The following is a 25,948-nucleotide window of genomic DNA, read 5'->3' as shown; positions in this document are numbered from 1 at the left end:
TAAGTTATGAATGTAGATATGTAAAGTTAGGCTGGGCAATTTAGTATCACTCTGCCCTTCTGATATATAGCCACAAATTTAAGAAAGCCTGATACACTGATGGAACACTAATGCAAAGTTGTGTTTAAAATGTGCCCTAGTTTATATACAAAGTAAACACTAAGCACTTTGGAAGATCATACAATCATAGAATATTAGGGTTGGAAGAGACCTCAGAGGTCATCTAGTCCAACCCCCTGCTCAAAGCAGGACCAATCCCCAACTAAATCATCCCAGCCAGGGCTTTGTCAAGCCTGACCTTAAAAACCTCTAAGGAAGGAGATTCCACCACCTCCCTAGGTAACCCATTCCAGTGCTTCACCACCCTCCTAGTGAAAAAGTTTTTCCTAATATCCAACCTAAACCTCCCCCACTGCAACTTGAGACCTTTACTCCTTGTTCTGTCATCTGCTACCACTGAGAACAGTCTAGATCCATCCTTTTTGGAACCCCCTTTCAGGTAGTTGAAAGCAGCTACCAAATCCCCCCTCATTCTTCTCTTCTGCAGACTAAACAATCCCAGTTCCCTCAGCCTCTCCTCATAAGTCATGTGCTCCAGCCCCCTAATCATTTTTGTTGCCCTCCGCTGGACTCTTTCCAATTTTTCCACATCCTTCTTATAGTGTGGAGCCCAAAACTGGACACAGTACTCCAGATGAGGCCTCAGCAATGTCGAATAGAGGGGAATGATCACGTCCCTCGATCTGCTGGCAATGCCCCTACTTATACAGCCCAAAATGTCATTAGCCTTCTTGGCAACAAGGGCACACTGTTGACTCATACCCAGCTTCTCATCCACTGTAACCCCTAGGTCCTTTTCTGCAGAACTGCTGCCTAGCCATTCAGTCCCTAGTCTGTAGCAGTGCATTGGATTCTTCCGTCCTAAGTGCAGGACTCTGCACTTGTCCTTGTTGAACCTCATCAGATTTCTTTTGGCCCAATCCTCTAATTTGTCTAGGTCCCTCTGTATCCTATCCCTACCCTCCAGCGTATCTACCACTCCTCCCAGTTTAGTGTCATCTGCAAACTTTCTGAGGGTGCAGTCCACGCCATCCTCTGGATCATTAATGAAGGTATTGAACAAAACCGGCCCCAGGACCGACCGCTTGATACTGGCTGCCAACTAGACATGGAGCCATTAATCACTATCTGTTGAGCCTGACGATCTAGCCAGCTTTCTATCCACCTTATAGTCCATTCATCCAGCCCATACTTCTTTAACTTGCTGGCAAGAATACTGTGGGAGACCGTATCAAAAGCTTTGCTAAAGTCAAGGAATAACACATCCACTGCTTTCCCCTCAACCACAGAGCCAGTTATCTCGTCATAGAAGGCAATTAGGTTAGTCAGGCATGACTTGCCCTTGGTGAATCCATGCTGACTGTTCCTGATCACTTTCCTCTCCCCGAAGTGCTTCAGAATTGATTCCTTGAGGACCTGCTCCATGATTTTTCCAGGGACTGAGGTGAGGCTGACTGGCCTGTAGTTCCCCGGATCCTCCTTCTTCCCTTTTTTAAAGATGGGCACTCCATTAGCCTTTTTCCAATCATCCGGGACCTCCCCCGGTCGCCATGAGTTTTCAAAGATAATGGCCAATGGCTCTGCAATCACATCCGCCAACTCTTTTAGCACCCTTGGATGCAGCGCATCCAGCCCCATGGACTTGTGCTCATCCAGCTTTTCTAAATAGTCCTGAACCACTTCTTTCTCCACAGAGGGCTGGTGACTTCCTCCCCATGCTGTGCTGCTCAGTGCAGTAGTCTGGGAGCTGACCTTGTTCGTGAAGATGGAGGCAAAAAAAGCATTGAGTACATTAGCTTTTTCCACATCCTCGGTCACTAGGTTGCCTCCCTCATTCAGTAAGGGGCCCACACTTTCCTTGACTTTCTTCTTGTTGCTAACATACCTGAAGAAACCCTTCTTGTTACTTTTAACATCTCTTGCTAGCTGCAACTCCAAGTGTGATTTGGCCTTCCTGATTTCACTCCTGCATGCCTGAGCAATATTTTTATACTCCTCCCTGGTCATTTGTCCAATCTTCCACTTCTTGTAAGATGAATCTAGACTTAACACACACACACACACACACACACACACACACACAAGAATCTAGTCTTTAAATGTTCATCTTTTCTCAGGGGGAAAAACCCTCCCATTCACATTTTGTTCTTAAAAAGAAACAAACAATACATAGCCTGTAGTGGTCACTATTAGGCTATGTCTACACTACAGCCGGGATCGACGCTCTGAGATTGATCCACTGGTGGTTGATTTAGTGGATCTAGTGAAGACCCACCAAATAGACAGCAGATCGCTCTCCAGTCGACCCGTGTACTCTACCCCCGATGAGAAGAGTAAGGTAAGTTGATGGGAAAGTTTCTACCATCGACCCCCCACGGTGTAAACCCCGTGGTAACTCAACCTAAGGTATGTAGCTGGAGTTGTGTAGCATGGGTCAACTTACTGCAGTAGTGTAGACATAGCCTCAGTTGGTCATTTCCAAATGGACATTAATATTAAAAGGAGCCACAAAAGAAATTACCTAAAGAGGTCACAACTACATTATCCTTGTAGTATGTGAAATGAGCTGCATTAAACTTGTAAAATAATAAAACATTTTTTGTAAGCAGAAAGCTTGAGACAGTGTTTAATTAGTCTAAAAAATTTCCTCAGCATTTAAAATTCAATGATTTCTTAAGCGAGGTGGTGGCATTTTGAGAACTTTAAAAAAAAAGAAAGAGGTAGCTGAAAATATGGTCCAGTAAATTAAGATCAAAGTCCCAATATTGGAAAGTCAACTATATAAAGGTGCAGATTAATTAAACAGATGGAGAATAAAAATACATCTTGTACTTTTCCATATCTTATGCATGTAATTATTTTTCCTATTATACTGAAAAACTTTGATCTTGATTAATGAATGGAGGAATTAGTAATGATCTCAGAGGTACAGTTAATATACCACTGATTTTCCTCTGGGCTTTTCAGACTATTACAGAAAGAAAATCCTGCCTCTGAATTGAAAATATGAAGTGATCTGCATTTCTCTGGTGAAGCTCACAAGGATCATTCAGCTAAAACTTGTTTGCAATTTTTAAAAAGGTAACAGTATAAAATACATGCTGTGTGCCAGATATATGTGCTTCCTTCAGACATCAACGGCCCCAGGACCTCTCATTACAGGGTGGGTGGTTTATATGCAGAGGGCTCCACACAAAAAGATGGGTCCTCCTGTATGAGTACTTCCTCCACTGCCCAGCTTGATTCACCTAGGCCTGCTCACTCCTAAAGTACAAAAGGGGCAAATGGCAATAATGCTCCAGAGGCTGGCTGATTTCTTCAAGAAAAGAGACATTTTCAAGAATTTTCTGTAAAAGTAAATGCAGGTCAATAGTTTTCCAAGTTTTTTACATTAAATTTGCATCTAAAAGTGTCCAGTCCTAATAAGGTTTCTCTTTTACTCCTACATGTTAATATATAGGAGAGGCACACTGATGGGTGTGCAACTCCTGTCCAGGAGCATGTGAGCCACACACTAGTGTGACCAGGGACAGCTGCCGGTGAACCTGGTGCTCGCCCCACTGGGCAGGGCTGAGGATGGCACAGCCACGCCAATAGAGCTGACTGGCCTGGGCGCTGGCTCCTGCAAGCAGTGGCCCAACATGCTGCTGCTTTCTCCGCTGCAGTTGCTTACCCAGTCTTCTGTATGTATACACTTGGACTGAGATTGAGATGGAAATAGGAGACAGACTTGTTGAAAGTCTCTGGGTAAGGATAAAAGGGGTAAAAAACAAGGGTGATGTCATGGTAAGGGTCTAACTACAAGACCACCTAACCAGGAAGAAGAGGTGGATGTTTTTTAAACTAACAAAACTATCCAAAGCACAGGACTTTGTGGTGATGGGGGACTTCAACTACTCAGACATCTGTTGGGAAAATAACACAGCAGGGCACAGATTATCCAACAAGTTATTGGAATGTATTGGGGACAATTTTAATTCAGAAGGTGGAGAACGCTACTAGGGGAGAGGCTGTTCTAGATTTGATGTTGACAAATAGGGAGGAACTGGTTGAGAATTTGAAAGTGGAAGGCATCTTGGGTGAAAGTGATCATGAAACGGTAGAATTCATGATTCTAAGGAATCGAAGGAGGGAGAACAGCACAATAAAGACAATGGATTTCAAGAAGGCAGACTTTAGCAAGCTCAGGGAGTTGGTAGGTAAGATCCCATGGGAAGCAAGTCTAAGGGAAAAAACAATTGAAGACAATTAGTAGTTTTTCAAAGAGACCTTATTAAGGGCACAAGAGCAAACTATCCCACTGAGTAGGAAAGATAGGAAGTATGGCAAGAGACCACTCTGGCTTAACCAGGAGATCTTCAATGATCTAAAAATAAAAAAAGAGAGTCCTACAAAAAGTGGAAGCTAGGTCAAATTACAAAGGATGAATATAAACAAATAACACAAGTATGTAGGGACAAAATTAGAAAGACCAAGGCACAAAACAAGGTCAAACTAGCTAGAGACATAAAGGGTAACAAGAAAACATTCTACCAATACATTAGAAGCAAGAGGAATATAAAGGACTGGGTAGGCCCGTTGCACAATAAGGGGGTGTAGTGAGTCGGTGTGGCTCCCCGCCGCCCCGGAAAGGGAAGAGCCCATCCGGAGGCCGGAGTGGGCGGAGCTAGGGAGTTCTGAGCCCGCCCCTCAGAGGGTCAGGCGGCGACCCGGAAGTATAAAGCCGGGCCCTCAGAACTCAGTCTGGCCCCAGCAGCCGGAGAGACCAGACGTCTCCAGCCTAGCTCGGGGCTGGGAAACCTCTGCGGCCCGGAGTGGCCACCAGGAGCCGCCGGGCCTGCCCTGCGCCCGCTACCCCGAGGAGCCGCCGGGCCTGCCCTGCGCCCGCTACCCCGAGGAGCCGCCGGGCCTGCCCTGCGCCCGCTACCCCGAGGAGCCGCCGGGCCTGCCCTGCGCCCGCTACCCCGAGGAGCCGCCGGGCCTGCCCTGCGCCCGCTACCCAGAGGAGCCACCGGTCCTGCCCTGCGCCTCCTATCCGGAGGAGCTCCCGGACTTGCCAAACGATCCCTGGCCGGACGAACCCATGCTCCAGGATCCCCCCGAGGCCGACGCCAGCATCCAGGTAGGCCCAGAGGGGGAGTCTGGAAGTAGCCCGGGGGCAGCCGACCCCAGTCTGGCTGCAGCACTGCCAGAGCTGATGTCAGTGTGTTGCGGCCAGGATCCCCACTGACGAAGCAGTGTGTCTTCTGCCGCTGCTAGGGCCCCGGGCTGGGACGCAGTGGAGTGGGAGGGCCTGCGTCCCCCCTGCCACCCAACCTGTGGGTGGCAGTCTCCCCCTCCCCAGGCCTGTTGAGGCTTAGGCCTATTACTAGTGCTCAGCCCTGCCTGAGGGCCTGAGCTTTGCCTCAGCGTTTGCTGCCCCGCCCTGACCTAGGGCCTGGGCTTAAACACTCTACATACTGTTTTACTGTTGCTCAGCCCTGACCTAGGGCCTGAGCTTATATACTGTGTTACTGTTGCTCAGCCCTGACCTAGGGCCTGAGCTTATATATACTGTGTTTACTGCTGCTCAGCCCCGACCTAGGGCCTGAGCTTATATGCTGTATTACTGTTGCTCAGCCCTGACCTAGGGCCTGAGCTTATATACTTTGCTGACCGTTGCTCAGCCCTGAGGGTCTGAGCCCAGATAACGTTGGTGCCCGCCCTGAGCCAGGGCCGGGCCTCCTGTACCTTTCAGGACTGCAAGGGCTGCCAGGGAAGATCGTGCCGCCGGACCAAGTGCCCCAGCCTCAAGGGTAGTGAGTCGGTGTGGCTCCCCGCCGCCCCGGAGTGGATCGAGCCCCGGCCAACTCTTGTACAGGGGGGAAAAACAATAACAGAAAATGTGGAAGTGGCAGAGGTGCTTAATGACTTCTTTGTTTCAGTTTTCACCAAGAAGGTTGGTGGTGATTGGACATCTAACAGTGAATGTCAGTGAAAATGAGATCAGATCAGAGGCTAAAATAGGGAAAGAACAAAGTTAAAAATTACTTAGACAAGTTAGATGTCTTCAAGTCACCAGGGTCTGATGAAATGCATCCTAGAATACTCTAGGAGCTGACTGAGGAGATATCTGAGCCATTAACGATTATCTTTGAAAAGTCACGGAAGACGGGAGAGATTCCAGAAGACTGGAAAAGGGCAAATATAGGGCCAATCTATAAAAAGGGAAATAAGGACAACCCGGGGAATTACAGACCATTCAGCTTAACTTCTGTACCCAGAAAGATAATGGAGCAAATAATTAAGCAATACATATGCAAACATCTAGTTCTAGAAGATAATAAGGTGATAAGTAACAGTCAGCATGGATTTGCCAAGAACAAATCGTGTCAAATCAACCTGATCTCTTTCTTCGACAGGGTAATAAGACTTGTGGATGGGGGGAAGCGGTAGACATGGTATATCTTGACTTTAGTAAAGCTTCTGATACGATCTCACATGACCTCCTCATAAACAAACTAGGGAAATACAACCTAGATGGAGCTACTATAAGGTGGGTGCATAACTGGCTGGAAAACGGTTCCCAGAGAGTAGTTATCAGTGGCTCAGTCATTCTGGAAGGGCATAACGAGTGGGGTACTGCAGAGATCAGTTCTGTTCAATGTCTTCATCAATGATTTAGATAATGACATAGAGAGTACACTTATAAAGTTTGCTGACGATACCAAGCTGGGAAGGGTTGCAAGTGCTTTGGAGGATAGGATTATAATTCACAATGATCTGGACAAACTGAAGAAATGGTCTGAACTAAATAGGATGAAATTCAATATGGACAAATGCAAAGTACTCCACTTAGGAAGGACCAATCCATTGCACACATACAAAATGGGAAATGACTGCCTAGGAAGGAGTGCTGCGGAAAGGGATCTGGGGGTCATAGTGGACCACAAGCTAAATATGAGCCAACAGTGTAACACTGTTGCAAAAAAAGCAAATATCATTGTGGGATGTATTAGCAGGAGTGCTGTAAGCAAGACACGAGAAGTAATTATTTCATTCTACTCCACGCTGATTAGGTCTCAACTGGAGTATTGTGTCCAGTTCCTGGCACCACATTTCAGGAAAGATGTGGACAAATTGGAGAAAGTCCAAAGAAGAGCAACAAAAATGATTAAAGGTCTAGAAAACATGACCTATGAGGGAAGATTGAAAAAATTGGGTTTGTTTAGTCTGGAGAAGAGAAGACTGAGAGGGGACATGATAACAGTTTTCAAGTACATAAAAGGTTGTTACAAGGAGGAGGGAGAAAAATTGTTTTTCTTAACCTCTGTGGATAGGACAAGAAGCAATGGAATTAAATTGCAGCAAGGGAGGTTTAAGTTGGACATTGGGAAAAAATTCCTGTCAGGGTGGTTAAGCACTGTAATAAACTGCCTAGGGAGGTTGTGGAATCTCTGTCATTGGAGATTTTTAAGAGCAGATTAGACAAACACCTGTCAGGGATGGTCTAGATAATACTTAGTCCTGTCATGAGGGCATGGGACTGGACTAGATGATCTCTCGAGGTCCCTTCCAGTCCTCTGATTCTATGGTCTGTGATATGATTTTTGGTTCAACTATCTAGGTATTTACACGGCCCTCAATACTGTATTATTGAAATGCCTCCAGTGTATTTAGAAATGGAAAAAACAATACTATCATTTCTTTCGCCATGGCTCTGCTGGTCTTGCTCGTTGTTGCTAGAGCCCTGCAGCTCCACAGATATCTGCAGATATGAATTTTGTATTGTGCAGGGCTCTAACCATAAGCTTATATTTCATAGATTCCAAAGTGACTATGATTGCCTCACCTCCTGCATATCACAGGTCAGAGAACTTCCCTAAATTAATTCCTGTTTGAACCAAAGTGTATGTTTTATACTGAGTGTGTCAAGCTAAATAAACTGAACTCCTTGAATCTTTTACTATGACACGTTTATATGCAGATTATGCATAAGAATGCAAATTACCTCATTACATAATTTGCATGGACTGTCACACATATGGCAGTGGTTTTCAACCAGTGGTCTGGGGCTTCCTGGGGGGCCACGAGCAGGTTTCAGGGGGACCATCAAGCAGGGCCAGCATTAGACTCGCTGGGGACCAGGGTAGAAAGGTTACCACCAATGTAACCTGTGAACCTTCCCAACCCTACATACGGCGATCAGTTAGACCTTAAGCATGTGAGCAAGAACAAACCAGACAAGCACCTGAGGGGGAGAGAGAGACTGCTCGGTGCCACCTCAGAGCACTTGCCCTCCCTGTCCAAAATCCACCTCTCCAGCCCTGATGCTTTGGAGGAAGGATATAAAAAAATCCTCCTAGAATGCAAGGGGCTGAATGAAACCATGAAGCATAAACTTTTTGGAACACAAGACATAAACCAGAAGTGGGCCCCAGGGCTGTTGAACCCTGCCCCAAGATGTGAGATAGGTGAATTCAGAGAGAGCAGAAAGGGGACAAAGGTGCAGCTAGCCTGTAACCATAACATGAAATGTCTGATTTTATTAGTTTGTTTATCATGCACTCCATCTATCATGCACTTCCTTCCAGTCTCCATCCTGAAAGTATGAATATTTTTCAGGTTCTGCTTGTTTTTGGGGGGCTAATGGGGGTCATCTCTGACTAACGCAAATTTTCAGAAGGGGTGGAGGAAGTGTCACATTCAGCAGACAAGGGAATCATGATTTTTTGGGGGGCCAATACTGAAGTGATTTGAAGATCTGCTCTTTCCTCATCATCTGGGCCAGAAAAGAGAACATGAAAGGCTTTAGAAGAATTTTGAAGAAGAATTTTGAACAATAATTAAATTCTTTGATGTAAATGGAAAAGATGACGTAAGGTAGAGCATGCCAGACTATATTTCTTTGAGAAGTTAGATGATGTTTTGGATAAGGGAAATATAGTAGAGCTAATATATTTGGACTTCAGTAAAGCATTTGATATGATACCACATGGGAAGTTATTTGTTAAATTAGAGAGAATAGGGATTACTAGAAAATTGCCAGGCTGGAAAGGAACTGGCTAATGGGGAGAAGGAAATGGGTTGTGCTGAAAGAACTGTCAGATTAGAGGGAGGTTACTAGTGGAGTACCTCAAGGATTGGCCTTGGGACTGATCTTATTTAATATTTTTATCAATCACTTTGGGACAAAAAGTAGGAGTGCGCTAACAGGATCTGATGATGATACAAAGTTGGGTGGCAACGTCAACACAGAGAATGATCAGACTACTATACAGGAGTAACTGGATGACACTGAGGGTCGAGTAATAAAAAGGCCTGAAATTTAATAGCAGAAAGTGCAAGCACAAGGACTAATAATAAGAATTTCTGCTATTAGCTGAAGGTTCTCACCAGCAACCACACACTGAACCATAGTAACTCTAACTCAGGAACCAATCCATGCAACAAACCTCGATACCAACTCTGCCCACATATCTACACCAGTGACACCATCACAGGACCTAACCAGATCAGCCACAACATCACCGGTTCATTCACGTGCATGTCCACCAATGTAATATATACCATCATGTGCCAGCAATGCCCCTCTGCTATGTTCATTGGCCAAACTGGACAGTCACTACGTAAAAGGATAAATGGACATAAGTCAGATATTAGGAATGGCAATATACAAAAACCTGTAGGAGAACACTTCAATCTCCCTGGACACACAATAGGAGATTTAAAGGTCGCCATCCTGCAGCAAAAAAACTTCAGGACCAGACATCAAAGAGAAACTGCTGAGCTTAAGTTCATTTTCAAATTTGACACCATCAGCTCAGGATTAAACAAAGACTGTGAATGGCTAGCCAACTACAAAAGCAGTTTCTCCTCCCTTGGTGTTCACACCTCAACTGCTAGAAGAGGGCCTGGTATTTAAGATGAAGAAAAATGTTGGCACAAGAACAAACTCCCCCCAGCTCTCTCCCCCCGTAGCAGCACCTGGGTTGGGGGGAGAGGCGCCTCTCCCCGTCCAGGCAGCTCTGGAGCTGTGGCTGCAGGATAGGCGTCCCTCCCCCAGCCGATGCGGGCCAGGGCCGGGGGAGGGCCACCTCAGGGTCCTTAGCGCTAGACTCAGTCCGTGACTCTGGGTGCCGACAGTAGCAGGCAGATTTGGCGGTTGGAGATTGCCTTTTCTGAGACTATTCTCACTGATGCGAGGTGTGAGACCATTTTTTTGTGTGGCTTTCTGTGGGACTGGGTCCTTTGCAGCGGTGTTTGAAGAGGATCCCATGTCCGATGCCTCCACATGTGAGTGCTGGCGGGGAGGGATCCTGTGCTCAGGATCAGAAGTGGATCGAAGTGATTTCTCCAGCATTATAAGTTTTAATTGGAGATCCCTAGCTTTTCTAGTCCTCACTGTCAGCTTTTTTCAGTGGTGGCACTTCTGTGCAATGTGTGTCCCTCCCAGATAACAGACACACTGCGAGTGACCGTCTGAGACTGGTAGTGACAGTCTACAGGTCAGACAGCATTTAAAACATGGAGAACCAGGCATGTCAGAGAGGCTGTTTACAAAGAAGGAATGAGAATAGTGCCTTCCAAGTGCCTCTGGGTTGTGAAGCGGATGGCCGCCTCAGGAGGGAAAAAAGAAAAATGGTTTTAGGGTGGTTTTTTTGTTTGTTTGTTTTTTGTTTTTAGTTTGATTTCAATAGAGGAAAAAACAAAGGCAGAAGTAAATAAAGAAGGATAAAACTACGAGGGTTGAACTAAAGCAATAGCAAGGTTTTGAGGGCACTGCTGTTGTTCCGACCAAAGCCAACAGCGGCAGAAAAAGAACTGGGGGAGCCATTGGCTATGCATGCTGGGTAACTGCTCGGAGTGGCGCGAGACGGCTGCCGCGCGTGCGCAGACAACCAGGGCACTGCTACTACAAATCTCTGCCTAGAAGCGCAGGAGTGCACAAACACCCACAGGTGGAACACCCACAGGGACACTCCTCAAAGAAGCAGCAAGACATCTTGCTGAACAAATACAGGGCAGTTTAAAGCTCCTTTATAGTAGGCCAGTTTTGGCACCAGTACTTTTCAGCAGAGCTGCCTCCAGTGTGGTCCATATCCCACAAGTACCTTCAGACTGATGGACTCCGTCAGGCTATAAACATGTTAGATTAACAGCTTCTGCTTTCTATTTGACCTTGTATCGACAGCACTCCCATAAGCTTTTACTGCATGTCTTTTATTCATGTGTTTATTTGATTACAACAAATAAAAGAGCTTTCTGATTAAAGCTAACAGTTTTTAGCCAAATACTGCACCATGAATGCTTTTTGCTACTTCAGCAGTCTCTCACAATGCTATTTTAAATGATTTAAGATCCTAAACCTTAATGTTTTCTGCAGAAAAAAGACTGCAAGCTTAAATGATGGGGGTATATTTGGTCATTGAAGGATTTGCTAAAAAAATGTCCCTAAACACATAGGTGAGAACAGAGAGCTTAACACACAATAAAATTCCAGAGGATGGTGAGTTTTACGTAGCATCATAAATGGAAACAAAATATGTATTTTGCTACTTAAAGGTATTGTAGAAGTCACACAAAATGTAAAACCCATTCAAAGCTAAATAAATTAAAATAGGTCAAAATGATTAGATAATAGAGCATTCCTTGCCTCTACACTGCTAACATATATTAATGTTGCCTTACACTTACCAGGGGTGTATAAATACACTAAAACAAAACAACTGAAAGAGACCCTAACATATACAAGCATTACTAAATTGAGCTGTTTTGCCAATACCAGGTGTTGTATGTTGTGCATCATTGCTCTTATTGCTGCTGGTGCTGTTTATGTTGTTCCCCCAGTAGTGAAATCAACCCTAAACCAAAAAGCTATACCCCTGTATATATTATTCCTGTTTCAGCATTTTACTAGATTACTGGCTGCACAAGTGATTCTAGAACTTCATTGCTGACTCAGGATTAGAATTCTGTATAGCTGACTGAACTTGTCTTCCACTGGAAAGAAACTTTACCATTGTACAGGCTCAAATAGTCACACAGTGGCCGATTAATAAATTGAATTTTTTGCTGTGAACATTAAATCACTGTCAGTTGTCATCAGCTCATATCTTGTGGTAATATGAAATGTACAACATGGTATTCAAAATACTGTGGCAATATTCTTACCAATAATGCACAATTTAAGTGAAGAAAAATCTTTCAGCACTATTATAAAAGACAGCATGATTTAGGGCAGCATTTCTCAAACTGGGGTCTGCAAGGGTACTCCAGGGGCTCCGCTGATCAACTCCTCCCAGTGCCTTCTGCACACTGGGGAACAGCTGTTCAGCAGTGTACAGGAGGTGCTGGGAGGAAGGGGGAGGAGCGGGAATGAGGCATGCTCAGGGGAGGGGGAGGAAAGAGGTGGGGAAGAGGAGGGGCAGGGGTGGAGTGGGGACAGGAAAAGGTGGGGTGGGGCCTTGGGGGAAGGGGTGGAGTGGGGGGGCGGGGCCTGGGGTTGAGCAGGGGCTTTGGGAGTTCGTGAAAAAGTTTAAGGGGGTCCTTGGGTTGCTAAAGTTTGAGAACCGTTGATCTAGGACATAGAAAGCAGAGCTTTTCTCAGCTCTGCCACTGATTTACAGTAGGACCTTTGGGAAGTTACAGCCTCTGTGCCTGTTTCTATATCTGAAAAATTGGGTTAATATTTACACAACTTAAGGAGTTAGGTAATGTTTGTATAGTGTTTAAAAGATGTGAACTGCTATATAACATTAGTTTTGAAAATAGAAATGATGAGTTTCACTGATCATTTACAATGCCCTATATAGATAAGAGGACTTTAAAAAAAAAACCATTTTTATCACAGTTGGGTAGACAATCAAATTCTTTACATAAAGCATGTGGGATTTTCAGGTCATATGAATACACTATGTATACTGAAATCACTAGATTCAGCAGACTGTTTTTAAAACAGTGTAAATAGAAAACCCTTCCCTAGTTAGAAAGGAGAGAAGAGAAATACCTAATCATTTCTAGAAGGCTCAGCCACCAACTTATGGCAGACATGGAGAGCACTATAGTTGGGAGCCAATGAAAAGAGAGTGATCTGTTATCACCACTTCTTCCCTTGCGTCAGCTAAAGCTGCCAAAAGAAAGCCAAGTTTGAGAATGCTTACAACAACAGAGTTTGTAACTGTAAGTGTCAAGCAGTGCTAAAGCATTCAAACTTGTTGAACTGACTGTGTTTCTCTAGTGGCCAGCCACTATTTTATATTTCTTTTTAAAAGAATTGATTAATAGAGCTTCATAGTACCGTAGTACAGTGATGATATAAACACGAGCAAAAGTTGAGTGGGAATTTAGTACTGTGCCTTTAAGGAAGCAAGACCTCAAGGGATATCTAACTCATATCGACCTTTGTCTCTCAGAACAGACTCTGCTGGAGATGCCTATGGATTACTGCAGACCAAAAAGTATTTCAGATCAGGATCTTGGAAAGGAACTATTGCTATCAAAGTATTTTCCTTTCTTTTTGATCTTTATTGTCTTCTGTATCTTATCAGGAGGGGGGGCTTGTGTATCGAGAATAATAATCTTGTTTTTTAATTAAACCCTGCTGAGTCACAGATCTGTTCTTTCCAGAACTCAAATTCATTCACACTGAACAATTAAAAACAAACAAACAAACAAAAAGAACACTATATTTTAGAAGTGGTGTAAGTATAATGAAGTTTCAAGTCACAAGGGAGGTTTGAACACTGATGATGGTGCACTCTGGCCATTTGAAATTGGTTCAATGGCTGCTGTTTGCTGCTCTGCTCTCTGATCTTCTAATTACTGCTTACGGCCTTGTTTTGCTGCTTGTTTTGCAGTTTGTATTTCTGCCAGTAAGGGCAAAAACCACCAGGTCTTTAATTTTCAGAGGACTCAGCCATTGGCGATGTGGGGAATCGGCTCTGGAACAAGACTATCTGAACCTGGATTTGTTTCTTGATGTCACACAGTTTTGACAATCTTCATATAAACTGCCATGTAGTTGCTTTGCAAATCTGCTGTAGAGATTTGAGGCTGTCAGCAAAAGCTACTCTGCCACAAACTGCATGATACTTGACATGATCTTTAAGCTCTAGGCATGCCAGTCTACAACAGTGAGAGATGCAATCTGAGAAACACTTAGACAGGACTCTGAGTTACATCAGAACCCAATGAAATATGTCACATGGAACAAAGCTCACCCTGTGACCCAAAGTCTTTACCATCATGTCTGAAATGACCTTCCATGTACCCTCCTTGAGCTCAGATGTACCAAATGGCTTCATCAGTTTAAAGGCCAAATTACTATCATCAAGCTCAATTTCACAAAAAGGGCTGCTGAAAAACTGGTCTACCTTGGAAAACATGCCTTTAAGCAACAAAAAAGCAGCTCAGTCTATTTGGTTATCCAAGAGAAGGTTAAGAGGCAACTCAATCATGGTCTGCCAGCACTTAAATGGGAATAAGATTTCTGACAGTAGACAGCACTTTAATCTAACAGACAAAAGCATAGCAAGATCTAACGGTTGGAAGTCGCAGCTAGACAAGTTCAGACTAGATATATGGCACAAGTTTTTAACAGTGAGGGTAACTAATAACTTACTTAGAGATGCAGAGGATTCTCCATCACTTGAAATCTTTAAATCAAGATTGGATATCTTTCTAAAAACATGCTATAGCTCAAACGGAATTATGGGCTTGATTCAGAATTTGACCTGTGTTACAGATGCAGTAAGACTAGATGATCATAATGGTTTCTTCTAGCCTTAATCTAGGACTTTACATTTGATATATTTGTGATGGATCAATATTTCTGCCAAAAGAATATTCATGGATCTTTTTTTAAGCTAGTCTCATAGAGATGAAGAAAATAGTTAAGCAATTTCTACTGGGGGCAATGAAAATTATCCAAGTAGGTACTTGCACAGCTTACTTATACAACCTGTTGGAAGGCTTCATCCAAGAAAACACCTTCTCAGAAATACTAGGCCTCAGTAGCTCATCCTTCTTAGAAGCCACTCTGACAGAAGGAGAGATCCTAAGCTTGAATGGAGCAAAATGCCCGGGTTTTTTATGAACATCTATGGCTAGACTTTCTACCTATTGGGACAGGATATTGCCAGCTCACCATGTACTCCTAAATTCTGTATCCACAGAATTCACCAAAACCTTGTAAACCTGAACTGAGTATAAACGATGCAGCACTGTTCAAGAGTAAGACCAATTAAAAGAAACAAAAAGATTTTAATGCTGAATTTTTAAAAAGATGCACGTAAAAAAAACCCCAAACAGTTAATTTGTGGATGAGGAATCATTTTAAAAATGGTTGCTGACAAGCGCTTGAGCCTGAATCACTAGACAAAGCTTCAGAATATAAGTACGGGTTTTTTTAAAAATAAGATAAGCTTGTGTCAGCAAATGTTACCAGCAAGACAGCTTCTCCTAAAATGCTTTTCAAGAACCAATCTAGAAACTTTTAAGGATCCAGGAAAAACTGTTGTGTAAATGAAACTTCAGTGAAAAGTTGAAATGTATTTTGTATCAGAAATAGAATGTAAGGTTTGTGAATTTCTATAGCTTCAAATAGAAGGATGCTTTATTCTTTTTATCTGTATGCTTTCAGGCATCTGGTACTGAAAAAGAAAATTCATTCTTGAAAAACATTGCAGTTGGTAGTCATTATGACACATTCGGGGGAAAAAAACAATGTGTGAAATAGTAAGATAATTTATTTTTCAAAACTCTTTTTCCCCCTGTGTAACTTAAGTTTATCTTTATGGAACATCTTTTCACAGACTTCTTTTCAGGTGCTCAGTTTTAAAAAGCTCTTGATTTTAAGTTCTCAGCTGTATCTTAAATGCACATCACTTTACTTAATTTGAATTATATCGGTCTCATGTTTGGGAAATTACCAGATGATGTTTTCAAGGAGGCTGATAACAGGTATCAGGGCCCAGAAGCTTTGGAAAACAGGATTTGCAGGTATCCTGGTTTTTCAGCTCAGAGATTCTAAATGACCTGAAAGTATCTGATTACATCAGAGGCAGAAAGGAAGTGTTTGCAGATAAGAGGAGATGCAAAGACGGAATTAGAATTCACTTTTTTATTTTAACAATTATTTCATAGTCCACTTCTTTCTGATCAGGTGGATTGTAGTAGATTTCCTACAAGCAGTGCAGTCTTCAAAATACCTTCTGCATTAGTCTCTTTCTTTAAAGGGGTGATATACCCTCTTTCACAGATAAGGTAAGTTCTGTAGACATTTGCTGTCTTTTCTAAACAGACATCTCTTATGAGGCATGATTGTGGCAGCAATAGGGTAATTACTAAGTTTTAATTACCTTCCCCTGAGATCCATTCATACACAAAAAGAAAGACAATACAATTTTTTAAAATGTGATATTAATTTAGTCACGTTAAGAATGTTTAAAGTGCTAGGACCTCAAGGATTTGAAAGCCTTCAGTGTAACCCTGGAAACCAGCCGCTTCCATCCCACCTTCCTCTTGGTCTGATGAATGAATCTTTGAAGCTGATATGGTTTTGTATTAAAGCTTCATTCGAGAAGGACAAGCTGATTTTTTTTTCTACTGAGAGCCAAGTTTAAGTCATAACTTAGCTCCGAGTTTAAAAAAATAAAAGAGCTGGTTGGTCTTTAAAAGAGCAGAGCTAGCCCAGTACATATGCATTTCATACACTCCACAAATACAGAGCAACACAGGCTGAAGCTGCCCATTTCCAGACCCAACCCGAAGGTGTGCACATGTATGCGTGTGCCCTCACAGGTTAGCACAGTGGTAAAATGTAGTGGCAGAGTTGTGCAAAGTAGCTTGCCGAGCACATTACCCAAGCCATTGCTATTTCCACACTAAATTCACACTGACTTTTGCTTTAAATTGTTTACTTCAGAAATGGTGAATCATTAAAATGAGGCTATGTACCGGATTCCCTTTTTAGTTTAACTACTGATCTGAAAATCAGTTTACCAAAGTGTCATAATCATCCAAGCTAATCAATATTTAGCACATTAGTTGTTTAAAATGGTTTTAATCTTCCTTCTTTAGGCCCATAACAACCAGCCTCTTGTGCTGATTTAACTTAACATGCATCTCACTGGTGAGATTAAACCAAACTTGTAACTCCGCTGCATTATGAAGACAGCAGCCAGCCAGTGAAGGAAATGCAATATGTGGTTTTATATACAAGAGGTAGGCATCAGTATTATATTGCATGAATATTTTACTGCTAGATTCTTTATCCACACAGAGTAAGGTACACTAATTATATGCAGAAATAGTAAGAGTTACACAATTTTAGGCATTTTCAAAACACTGTTTGATTGATAGTGTCATTTAAATCAACTCAGTGATGCAATCTATTATCTATGTCAAACTACAACATAAATATTACTTATATTCATAACTGGGCAGCCTCTGAATCACCGATATTCATCCCCATGCATTTGCTAGGTAAACAGGACAGTATTATGACAATATAAAATAACTAAGTTCTTAGTTTACTTTTTGGGTTAATAAGAAATTAACATAATCAAAACTATGTTTTCCTTTCTAGTTAATATTTCTAACAATGGCTCAATATGTCTCTTAAAAATCTATTTCAAATTAAAGCCATACAAACTAGACAGAATAGTAAATTAAGCTAGATCTTTAGAAAAGCCTCTCAGAAAGAGGAAGAAATAAAAATGTTTTACCCCTTGATGTACAACTTTCCCACAATCGTCTGCCAACCTTCCAAAGAATAAAACATTGATGGTGCTGGTCTTTGAACATGAATTCTCTGACTCTATAAAGAGAAGCAAAAACAATCCAGATTACTACCACCCTTTTATACCAAAATTCTGAGGAAAAGTCTCTACAAAAACATTTTTCTATACAACGTAGTACACATTTTTATTTGAATAATGAAAACTGATATATATATGCAAAATATTTTAAAAGGCACAGAAAGCAGCTATACAAACAATACTGGCTATATGAAATAGAATAGTTTTCATGTGTCTGATCACAATTTAAAATGTGCATGTACAGAGAATCAATGTATATTAAACACAGAAGTGACAAAGCTTCCACTTGGCTGATTTATGTTAGAGATAGAATACACTACCAAGTTATATTTAATTCTCTGTATTAGCAAAGAATATATTATATCACTATTTTATATGGAGATAATGCATGACTTGAAAAAAGTCCTTTCACCCACTTGTAAGTACCAATAAGTTTTCCCTGGGGAGCTGGGAGACCTTAGTATGAATATCTGCTATAATTAAGCTTTCATTTTAAAACATATTTCTAGCTGTTATGGTTACAGAAATAACCATCCATGTGTGAATCGATACAGTCATTTTCTTAAAACTGAAAAGAATTCTAGTGCCTCTGCTGAGGCTCACAGATATCCTGAGCGGTAGCAGAGTGCAATTAACAAAACTCTGGGGAGGTTTCAGGCCTATTCAGACCTGAGTAGGTAGCAGTGAAACTGACAATGACTGCATCAATTTCACCTGCTGCTGCTAGGAGCATCAGCACTACAGATAAGTTTCATCTACACTGCATGCCTTTCAGGGGTGTATAGTGTACATACTCATGTAGCCCCTGTAGCACAGGTCCAAACAGCAGTGTAGATGGTGAGGCATGGCTTAGGCGAGTAGAATAAAGACATGCTTGAAGGGTGTGTGTATATACTCAAATACGTATATACTCAAGTACACACCCTATAAGGCTCTCTACTCACCCAAGCCATGCCTCCCCATCTACACTGCTATTTTTGTCAGCGCGGTGTCCTGCTGCTTCCCCATTGATAGAGCCTTTCTCTGCCGTCTCCCCTCTGCCAGAGCTTTTCATTGGATCATCTAGCTACACGGTGCAGTGTGGACACAATGTGCTTTTCACTCTGGCATGTAGCTACATGTACACAACACGCTGCTGAAAGTGATGTGTAGTGTAAACGTAACTAGAGAGTAGAGGACAAGAACCACAAAATACCTCTCCAGCCTCAAGGATTAGAGTAATAGATTAGCACCCCCTTCCCTACCCTCATGCAACAACCAGGAGACAGAGAGGAGTCAAGTAGCAGAGATTCTCCAGTGGAGGACAGGATGGGGGTGAGGAGAAGTAAAGTGTGAAGGAGGAAGACAGAAATAAAATATTTTCTTCTGGGCCACAAGAGGGACTTCAAAACTTAGACACTGAATTGCAGTGGCGGATTAATGATTTTGCCACCCCTAGGCCCTGAAATAATTGCCGCCCCCGGCCCCATATGAACTTGTTTTAGTTATTTTACAAATTCGTTTGAACTAAAATGAATCTAAATATCATTAAAATAATTGTACATTTACAAGTTTTATTATAAATAAAATTACAAGTACAGCGGACCCTCGCTTGAACGCGCGTCCGTATAGCATGATTTCGCTTATAGCACGGGACTGCGGATGGATCCAAAACTGAGAACCGCTTAATTTCTTCCTTCCGGTCATATTATTAATGTTTAGGATTCTCGCGAGTATGTTTACTAAATGGCGTCGCGCCATCATTGGTGGTTTCAATACGCGCTATGATTGGTAGAATCGCGGCGTCACGGATGCCGCAATTACAAAAATGCTGCTTATTATAAATTTGTCGCCCCTGCAAATTTGTCGGCCTAGGCGATAATACGCTGCTGCTGAATTGCCAGAGTCCAATTCAAGAGTTAGAGCCCCTGAGTAGTATCTAGGAACACCATCTGCATTCTTTCTCCACAGGAACTGGGAGAGTTGGGCTTCTCAGCAGTTGTTTTGAATCTCACTGGCAATCTTTCCCTTCCTCATCTTTTGTTTCAGCTTCTAGCTGTGTAGTTTAGTCCTGACTACTAAATCTCTCATTTTTTTTTTTAAATCCAAGTCAATCAGTTAAAGATATAGCTTTAATCTATTCAACCTGGAATAGGACTCAATACATTATATCTTCTGTCAGCACAATGGCCACAACAAATGCTTTGTTTCCATGTATCAACTATGGTGATTACTAATGAATTTGATACACTTTGCTCTTCAGTTTTTCAAGTGGTTACAAACTGAAGAAATGCAGCAGTAAGATGGTACATAAAAGTAATATATTGCTGGAACAATCTATAACAACAGATTACAAGGTTCCATAACTACAGGAAGTCTCTTGAAGCACTATAGTCACATTGTTTCAAATGACTCAGTGGCTTGTAAATTTAAACTACCATATTCTGAGGGAATGTAACAAAGATTTTTTTTTAAGCACTGAACACAACAAAACAGCTCTTTCCCAAGGTTTATTAATACTGATATAGCAAAATTTTAAGAGATGCATTAGTAACTTCAGCAAAAGTAAAGAATTGTATGTTTAAATGGGAATACCTTGAAGTACAATCTTGAAAAATTCTGTTCCATTTACAAGTTTAGTTAAAGGGTAGGAGAGAATAACTGTTCCCTGAAATGAAAGAAGAGACAAAAAAAAATTTTTTTTTGATTAACAAAAAACTCTAAAATAAAGCTATGAGCAACTCTGGGTCACTGCAACAGAAGTAACTAGTAGATGCTTCAAAGCACAAAGCCAACTTTTCGTCTGGAGCATCCAGCATAAATTAATGTTATCGTGGCCTGACAAACAGATTGTGGGGGGAGGTTTAGAGTAATTTGGTGGTCAAGGTTAAGAAGATATGAGAGCAAGTAAGTGAATTTTAACCAAAGGGTGTCAGGTCTAAGAGGGTGTTTGATATTGAACAATTTAATCATCTAGGCTAGAGCAACAAGAGAGGAAGAAAACAAGTGGCTAATAGGTGACCAAAACTAAAATAATCACTGCTTTTCATTATGTCTGATATATTTTTTCTTTTTTTACATATGTTCTTGGACTTTCCACTCAGAGAAAAGAGGCACATATCCTGTGAGAAGTTAACTAAAGCAAGTAAACCAGAGAAGGCAGGAAAACAGTAGCTACTCCAAATATAGGAAATAATATTTAGACAGGAGGAGCATAACAAAATAATTAACTGAGAGTTACAAACCAGGAGATAAAAATGTGTAGGCACTAAAAATAAATTTTATTTCTGTGGAAGATTCAAGTGGACAAACAGACACACAAGCAACTCTCAGTAATTGCTACACAGATGCTAATGAGTACCTCAGAAATGTAGGCCATGTACTTAAAGAAGGTAACTACAAAGGTAGGTTTTGCTAGTTAAGGGCAAATGAAGGGCTAAAGAGGTGATGCAGGATAATCAGAAGATACGATGGATTGAAAATATTCTGGAGGGAAGTATTGAGAGGCATGTGAAATTAGAGTCAAGAGACAAAAGTAAAGAAATTCATATGGGAATAAATAATCCTCTGTATAAATGTATTTAAGATGTGGAGAACTGATTAGAATAGTGGTATCATCCAAACCCAGGGCTTCTAGAGTTTAATCACACCATTGTGTCAATGTTGCAAATACTTTTTGGCTGTAGAAGGGAACCTACTTACAATCAAACTACGTTTACGCTGAAGTCAAATGGAAGCACAGAATTATATCATTGCATTCCAATTCTAGTTATACTGGACATCTGCTTAGGATGAATGAATGGGGGGGGAAATGGGATTTTACCATAAAGGTTAATTAACAGAACATGTAAGTCAACTGAGTGCATTCCTCCACACTAGGCAGGTATAGTGCTGTGTCCATTTTAAAAATAGAACAATATGGAGAATGGTTCAGGGGGAAGAAACAAACATGATAAGGTTAGAAAAATAAATCTCTATCTATCTATCTATAAGAGAACTGGGTATGTTCAGTCTGGAGAAAACATGGTTGGAGTAGAGAGGGAGAAAGACAACGGTCTATAAACACACAAAAGAAGCATTACCAAGATGACAGGTATGTTATTACCAGCCAACCAGGACAGAAAGAGTCATAGTGGTCTTATATCGCATCACGGGAAGTGTGGGTTAAATATTAGAAGACAGTGTTAAGCAGTGGAAACAGCTGTCAAGGGAGGCACTTAAGCTAAATGAGGATAGGCTATATCAATAGCCATCTGTTACAGACACTTTAAGAAATAAACAGCACTGGGCGACTGACCAGTAACTGAAATAGAAATCTCCACTTTAATCCAAATAATTTTTCTTCCTGATTTTTTTCTAAAAATATAATTAATAAAACAAATCCAACTACCCCTAATCTCCAACATATTTCAAATAGAATAGTGATTCAGAACACGTTGTACAGCTTTATTGCCAAAGCAGCAATAAACGCATCATCAGTGATCTACAACCCATCCTGGACAATGACCCCTCACTTTCACAGACCTTGGGAGGCAGGCCTGTCCTCGCCCACAGACAACCTGCCAACCTTAAGCATATTCTCACCAGCAACCACGCACCGCACCATAACAACTCTAACTCAGGAACCAACCCATGCAACAAACCTCGATGCCAACTCTGCCCACATATCTACACCAGCAGCACTATCACAGGACCTAACCAGATCAGCTACAACATCACCGGCTCATTCACCTGCACGTCCACCAATGTTATATATGCCATCATGTGCCAGCAATGCCCCTCTGCTATGTACACTGGCCAAACTGGACAGTCACTTCGCAAGAGGATAAATGGACACAAGTCAGATATCAGGAATGGCAATATACAAAAACCTGTAGGAGAACACTTTAACCTCCCTGGCCACACAATAGCAGATGTTAAGGTAGCCATCTTACAGCAAAAAAACTTCAGGACCAGACTCCAAAGAGAAACTGCTGAGCTCCAGTTCATTTGCAAATTTGACACCATCAGATCAGGATTAAACAAAGACTGTGAATGGCTATCCAACTACAGAAGCAGTTTCTCCTCCCTTGGTGTTCACACCTCTACTGCTAGCAGAGCACCTCACCCTCCCTGATTGAACTAACCTCGTTATCTCCACACTGATTTATACCTGCCTCTGGAGATTTCCATTACTTGCATCTGAAGAAGTGAGGTTCTTACCCACGAAAGCTTATGCTCCCAATACTTCTGTTAGTCTTAAAGGTGCCACAGGACCCTCTGTTGCTTAAAGCAGCAATAGTATTTCATTTAGAACAAAACTAAGAAAAAGTTGTAACATAGGTTATATTTTATCCTGGTAATAGTGCCACTTTTCAGGAGAAAGATGGCAAGTTCTATGGGGCAACATGAAATGTCATAAATGCACATTTTAATCACCAGCAACCACTAAACAATGCTTTATAAAAGTACTGGAAATGTCTCTAAAAGTACCTGAAGAAATAGATTTTCCACTCATATTTTAATTTGGGGATTTATTTAAAATTACAAGCAAAGGATAACCTGTGTACAAGTTGTTAAAAAAAAAAATACACCAAATTTTGCCTGCTGTCAGTAGCATCAGTTATGGAATCCATAGTTCCATTGAATCTAATAGAGCTACCAGTGTAAAAGCAGAAACTGATTCAAGATGGGAAAAGAGGGAGAAAGCAACCTAAGAGTTAATTACAAGCTGTGATAAATGAAAGGTGTGGGGGGGGGGGGAAGTGTGGGGGGGGAGGGGAGAGAGCTCCCTTTTATGAACACCCAGCCAGCCAGTTAGCTATAAAAACTCTCTTAGTAGCTGTTCTCTACTTACTTTACCTGTAAAGGGTTAAAAAGTCTCCCTGCTATGCATAGGTAAAAGAAAGGGAATGGGCACATGACCAAAAAAAGCCAATCAGAAGGCTAGAACTTTTTAAAATTGAGAAAAAACTTCCCCTTTGTCTGTCTGTCTGTTGTTCTTGGGGAAAGGCAGACAGGGAGCAACTATGCTGTAAGAAGCTTGGGGCCAGGTATGAAAAATCATTGGTATCATATCTAGAACTACTCATTTAAAATCCCAGATATGTAAGTAAATCAGGAAATGTCTAGGAAGATGCGATTGGGTTTATCTCTTTTTATTTCTTTATGGCTTGTGGACTCAGCTGTGCTAACCCCAAATGCTTTTGTTTCGCTTTTGTTTAAACTGGAGCTCAAGAAAGTTATTCTTGATGCTTAATCCTTGTGGGGGTTTTTTGTTTTGTTTTTTTAATCTAGCAATAGCCTGAGTTTCCAGGTGTATTTTTTTTCTTTTTGTTTCTAATAAAATTTACCTTTTTTAAGAACAGGATTGGATGTGTGTGTCCTAAGAGGTTTGTGCACATGTTGCTTAATTAGCTGCTGGCAACAGCTGATTTCCTTTGTTTTCTTTCTCAGCTCTTCCCCAGAGGGGGGTGAAAGTGCTTGAGAGTACTCCCACAGGAAGGAATTCCCAAGTGAACCTTCCTGAGTTCTCAAAGGGGTTTTCCATTTGGCTGGTGGCAGCATCTACCCTTACAAGGTCAGAGAAAAGCTGTAACCTTGGGAGCTTAATACAAGCCTGGAGTGGCCAGTATTAATTTTTAAAATCCTTGTGGGCCCCCACCTTCTGCACTCAAAGTGCCAGAGTGGGGAATCAGCCTTGACACAAGCATAGGATAACTAGGGTACAAGTTGTTCAAAAAATACTCCAAATTTTAATAAAAACAAATGAGCAAGAATAAGTGTTCTGGAACTTTTGTTGGAGGGAACTGTTCTTCATTTGAGTTCATTCTGCTGCAGCACTATATGCTGACCTAAGTTCTCTGGTTTCATGCCCCTGCATTTAACATCTAGCATTAGTATAAAACAGTGGTCCCCTGGGGGGGACGCAGAGGAACATGTGGGCGGGGGGAGAGAGGCATCCCTCCAGCGGGGCCTGGCCCACCCCTCACAGGACTAGGAAAGGAGCTGCACCCAGCCCCACTCTCACCCAGCACAACGCTGCTGTGACCCCGGCTGCAGCTCTGCTCCACCCCAGCCCAACTCTGCCCTCATTCCCTCTCTGCCCCCAGGCCAGCTTCACCTCTAGCTCCAGCTTCTCCCCAGTTCAGCCCCCAGCACCACACAGTGCAGTAATGGAGGGAGGATGCAGACCAATTCCATTACTGGTAAGGGAGGGAGGGGGCACGCAACAGGAAAAGTTTGAGCACCACTGATAGAACATAAAAAGAAGGTTTAATCGCTTGCACTGTGGACTGGCACTTAAAGACAACTTTCAAGTCTGGAAAACATTCTGTGCTAAATAATGTCCTTTTCATTCAATCCAGTTGTGCTTTCACTGCGATATAGTCCTCAGCAGCTGGTTTACTAGAAAGAGATCTGATTATCTAAGTAGGAAGCCTTGAAGGTTAAGTACTTGCACTGCTTCAAATTACGTGCACCTGGCTGATATAAACAACCATTTTGCTCCAAGCACTCATGCAGCGTCTGGGCACATCTTACCATGGTGTGTGTGTTTTGGTTTGGTTTTTTTCCCTCCTTTCTTTTTGCACCTCAGTACTCAGAAGCTTATCTGTGTCTTCTGGTAAAGTGACAAAATCCAGTTTTGTCACCTAAATCAAGTGGGCTTTCGATTAAAGCCTGCCTCATGCTTTACGCATTTCTACTGATGCAGATACATACTATGTATTCTACATCCTTAAAATTACATTTGATAGTGACAAAATTACACTACTGTTAGGTGCTGTACCTGTCTTTGGAAAAGGAGCTGTCCTAATCCAAGTGTCCTACATAGCAAAAAGTATCAGGAAACCAAATATTGCACATTACAATGACCAACAAGGAAAGCAATACTAAGGGCTTGTCTACACTACCGGGGTAAGTTGACCTAAATTACGCTACTCCAGCTATGTGAATAGCGTAGCTTAGGTCGACTTACTGCGGTGTCTACACCACGCTGCGTCGACAGGAGACGCTCTCCCATCGACTTACCTTACTCCTCTCGTTACGGTGGAGTACCAGAGTCGACCAGAGAGAGCTCTACGTTCGATTTAGTGAGTCTTCACTAGATCCGCTAAATCAACCCCCAC

The 25,948-nt window shown here is 42.1% G+C and overlaps 1 protein-coding gene across 1 annotated transcript in view; it reads right to left on the bottom strand.

Moving 5' to 3' along the window:
* The window catches only part of POT1 (protection of telomeres 1), a 149,644-nt gene that overhangs the window by 110,672 nt on the left and 13,024 nt on the right, over positions 1 to 25,948 (bottom strand). The window contains exons 4-5 of the mRNA XM_065416157.1: positions 20,436 to 20,508; positions 17,769 to 17,860 (exon numbers count right to left, since the gene is read on the bottom strand). Of these exons, the coding sequence (XP_065272229.1) occupies positions 17,769 to 17,860; positions 20,436 to 20,508 (165 nt within the window). The remainder of the gene's footprint in view (positions 1 to 17,768; positions 17,861 to 20,435; positions 20,509 to 25,948) is intronic.

This window comes from Emys orbicularis, chromosome 1 (genome assembly GCF_028017835.1).
Source record: "Emys orbicularis isolate rEmyOrb1 chromosome 1, rEmyOrb1.hap1, whole genome shotgun sequence".
NCBI lineage: Eukaryota > Metazoa > Chordata > Testudines > Emydidae > Emys > Emys orbicularis.
Note: the sequence above shows the minus strand (reverse complement) of the source record. Positions and strands in the feature narration are given on the sequence as shown.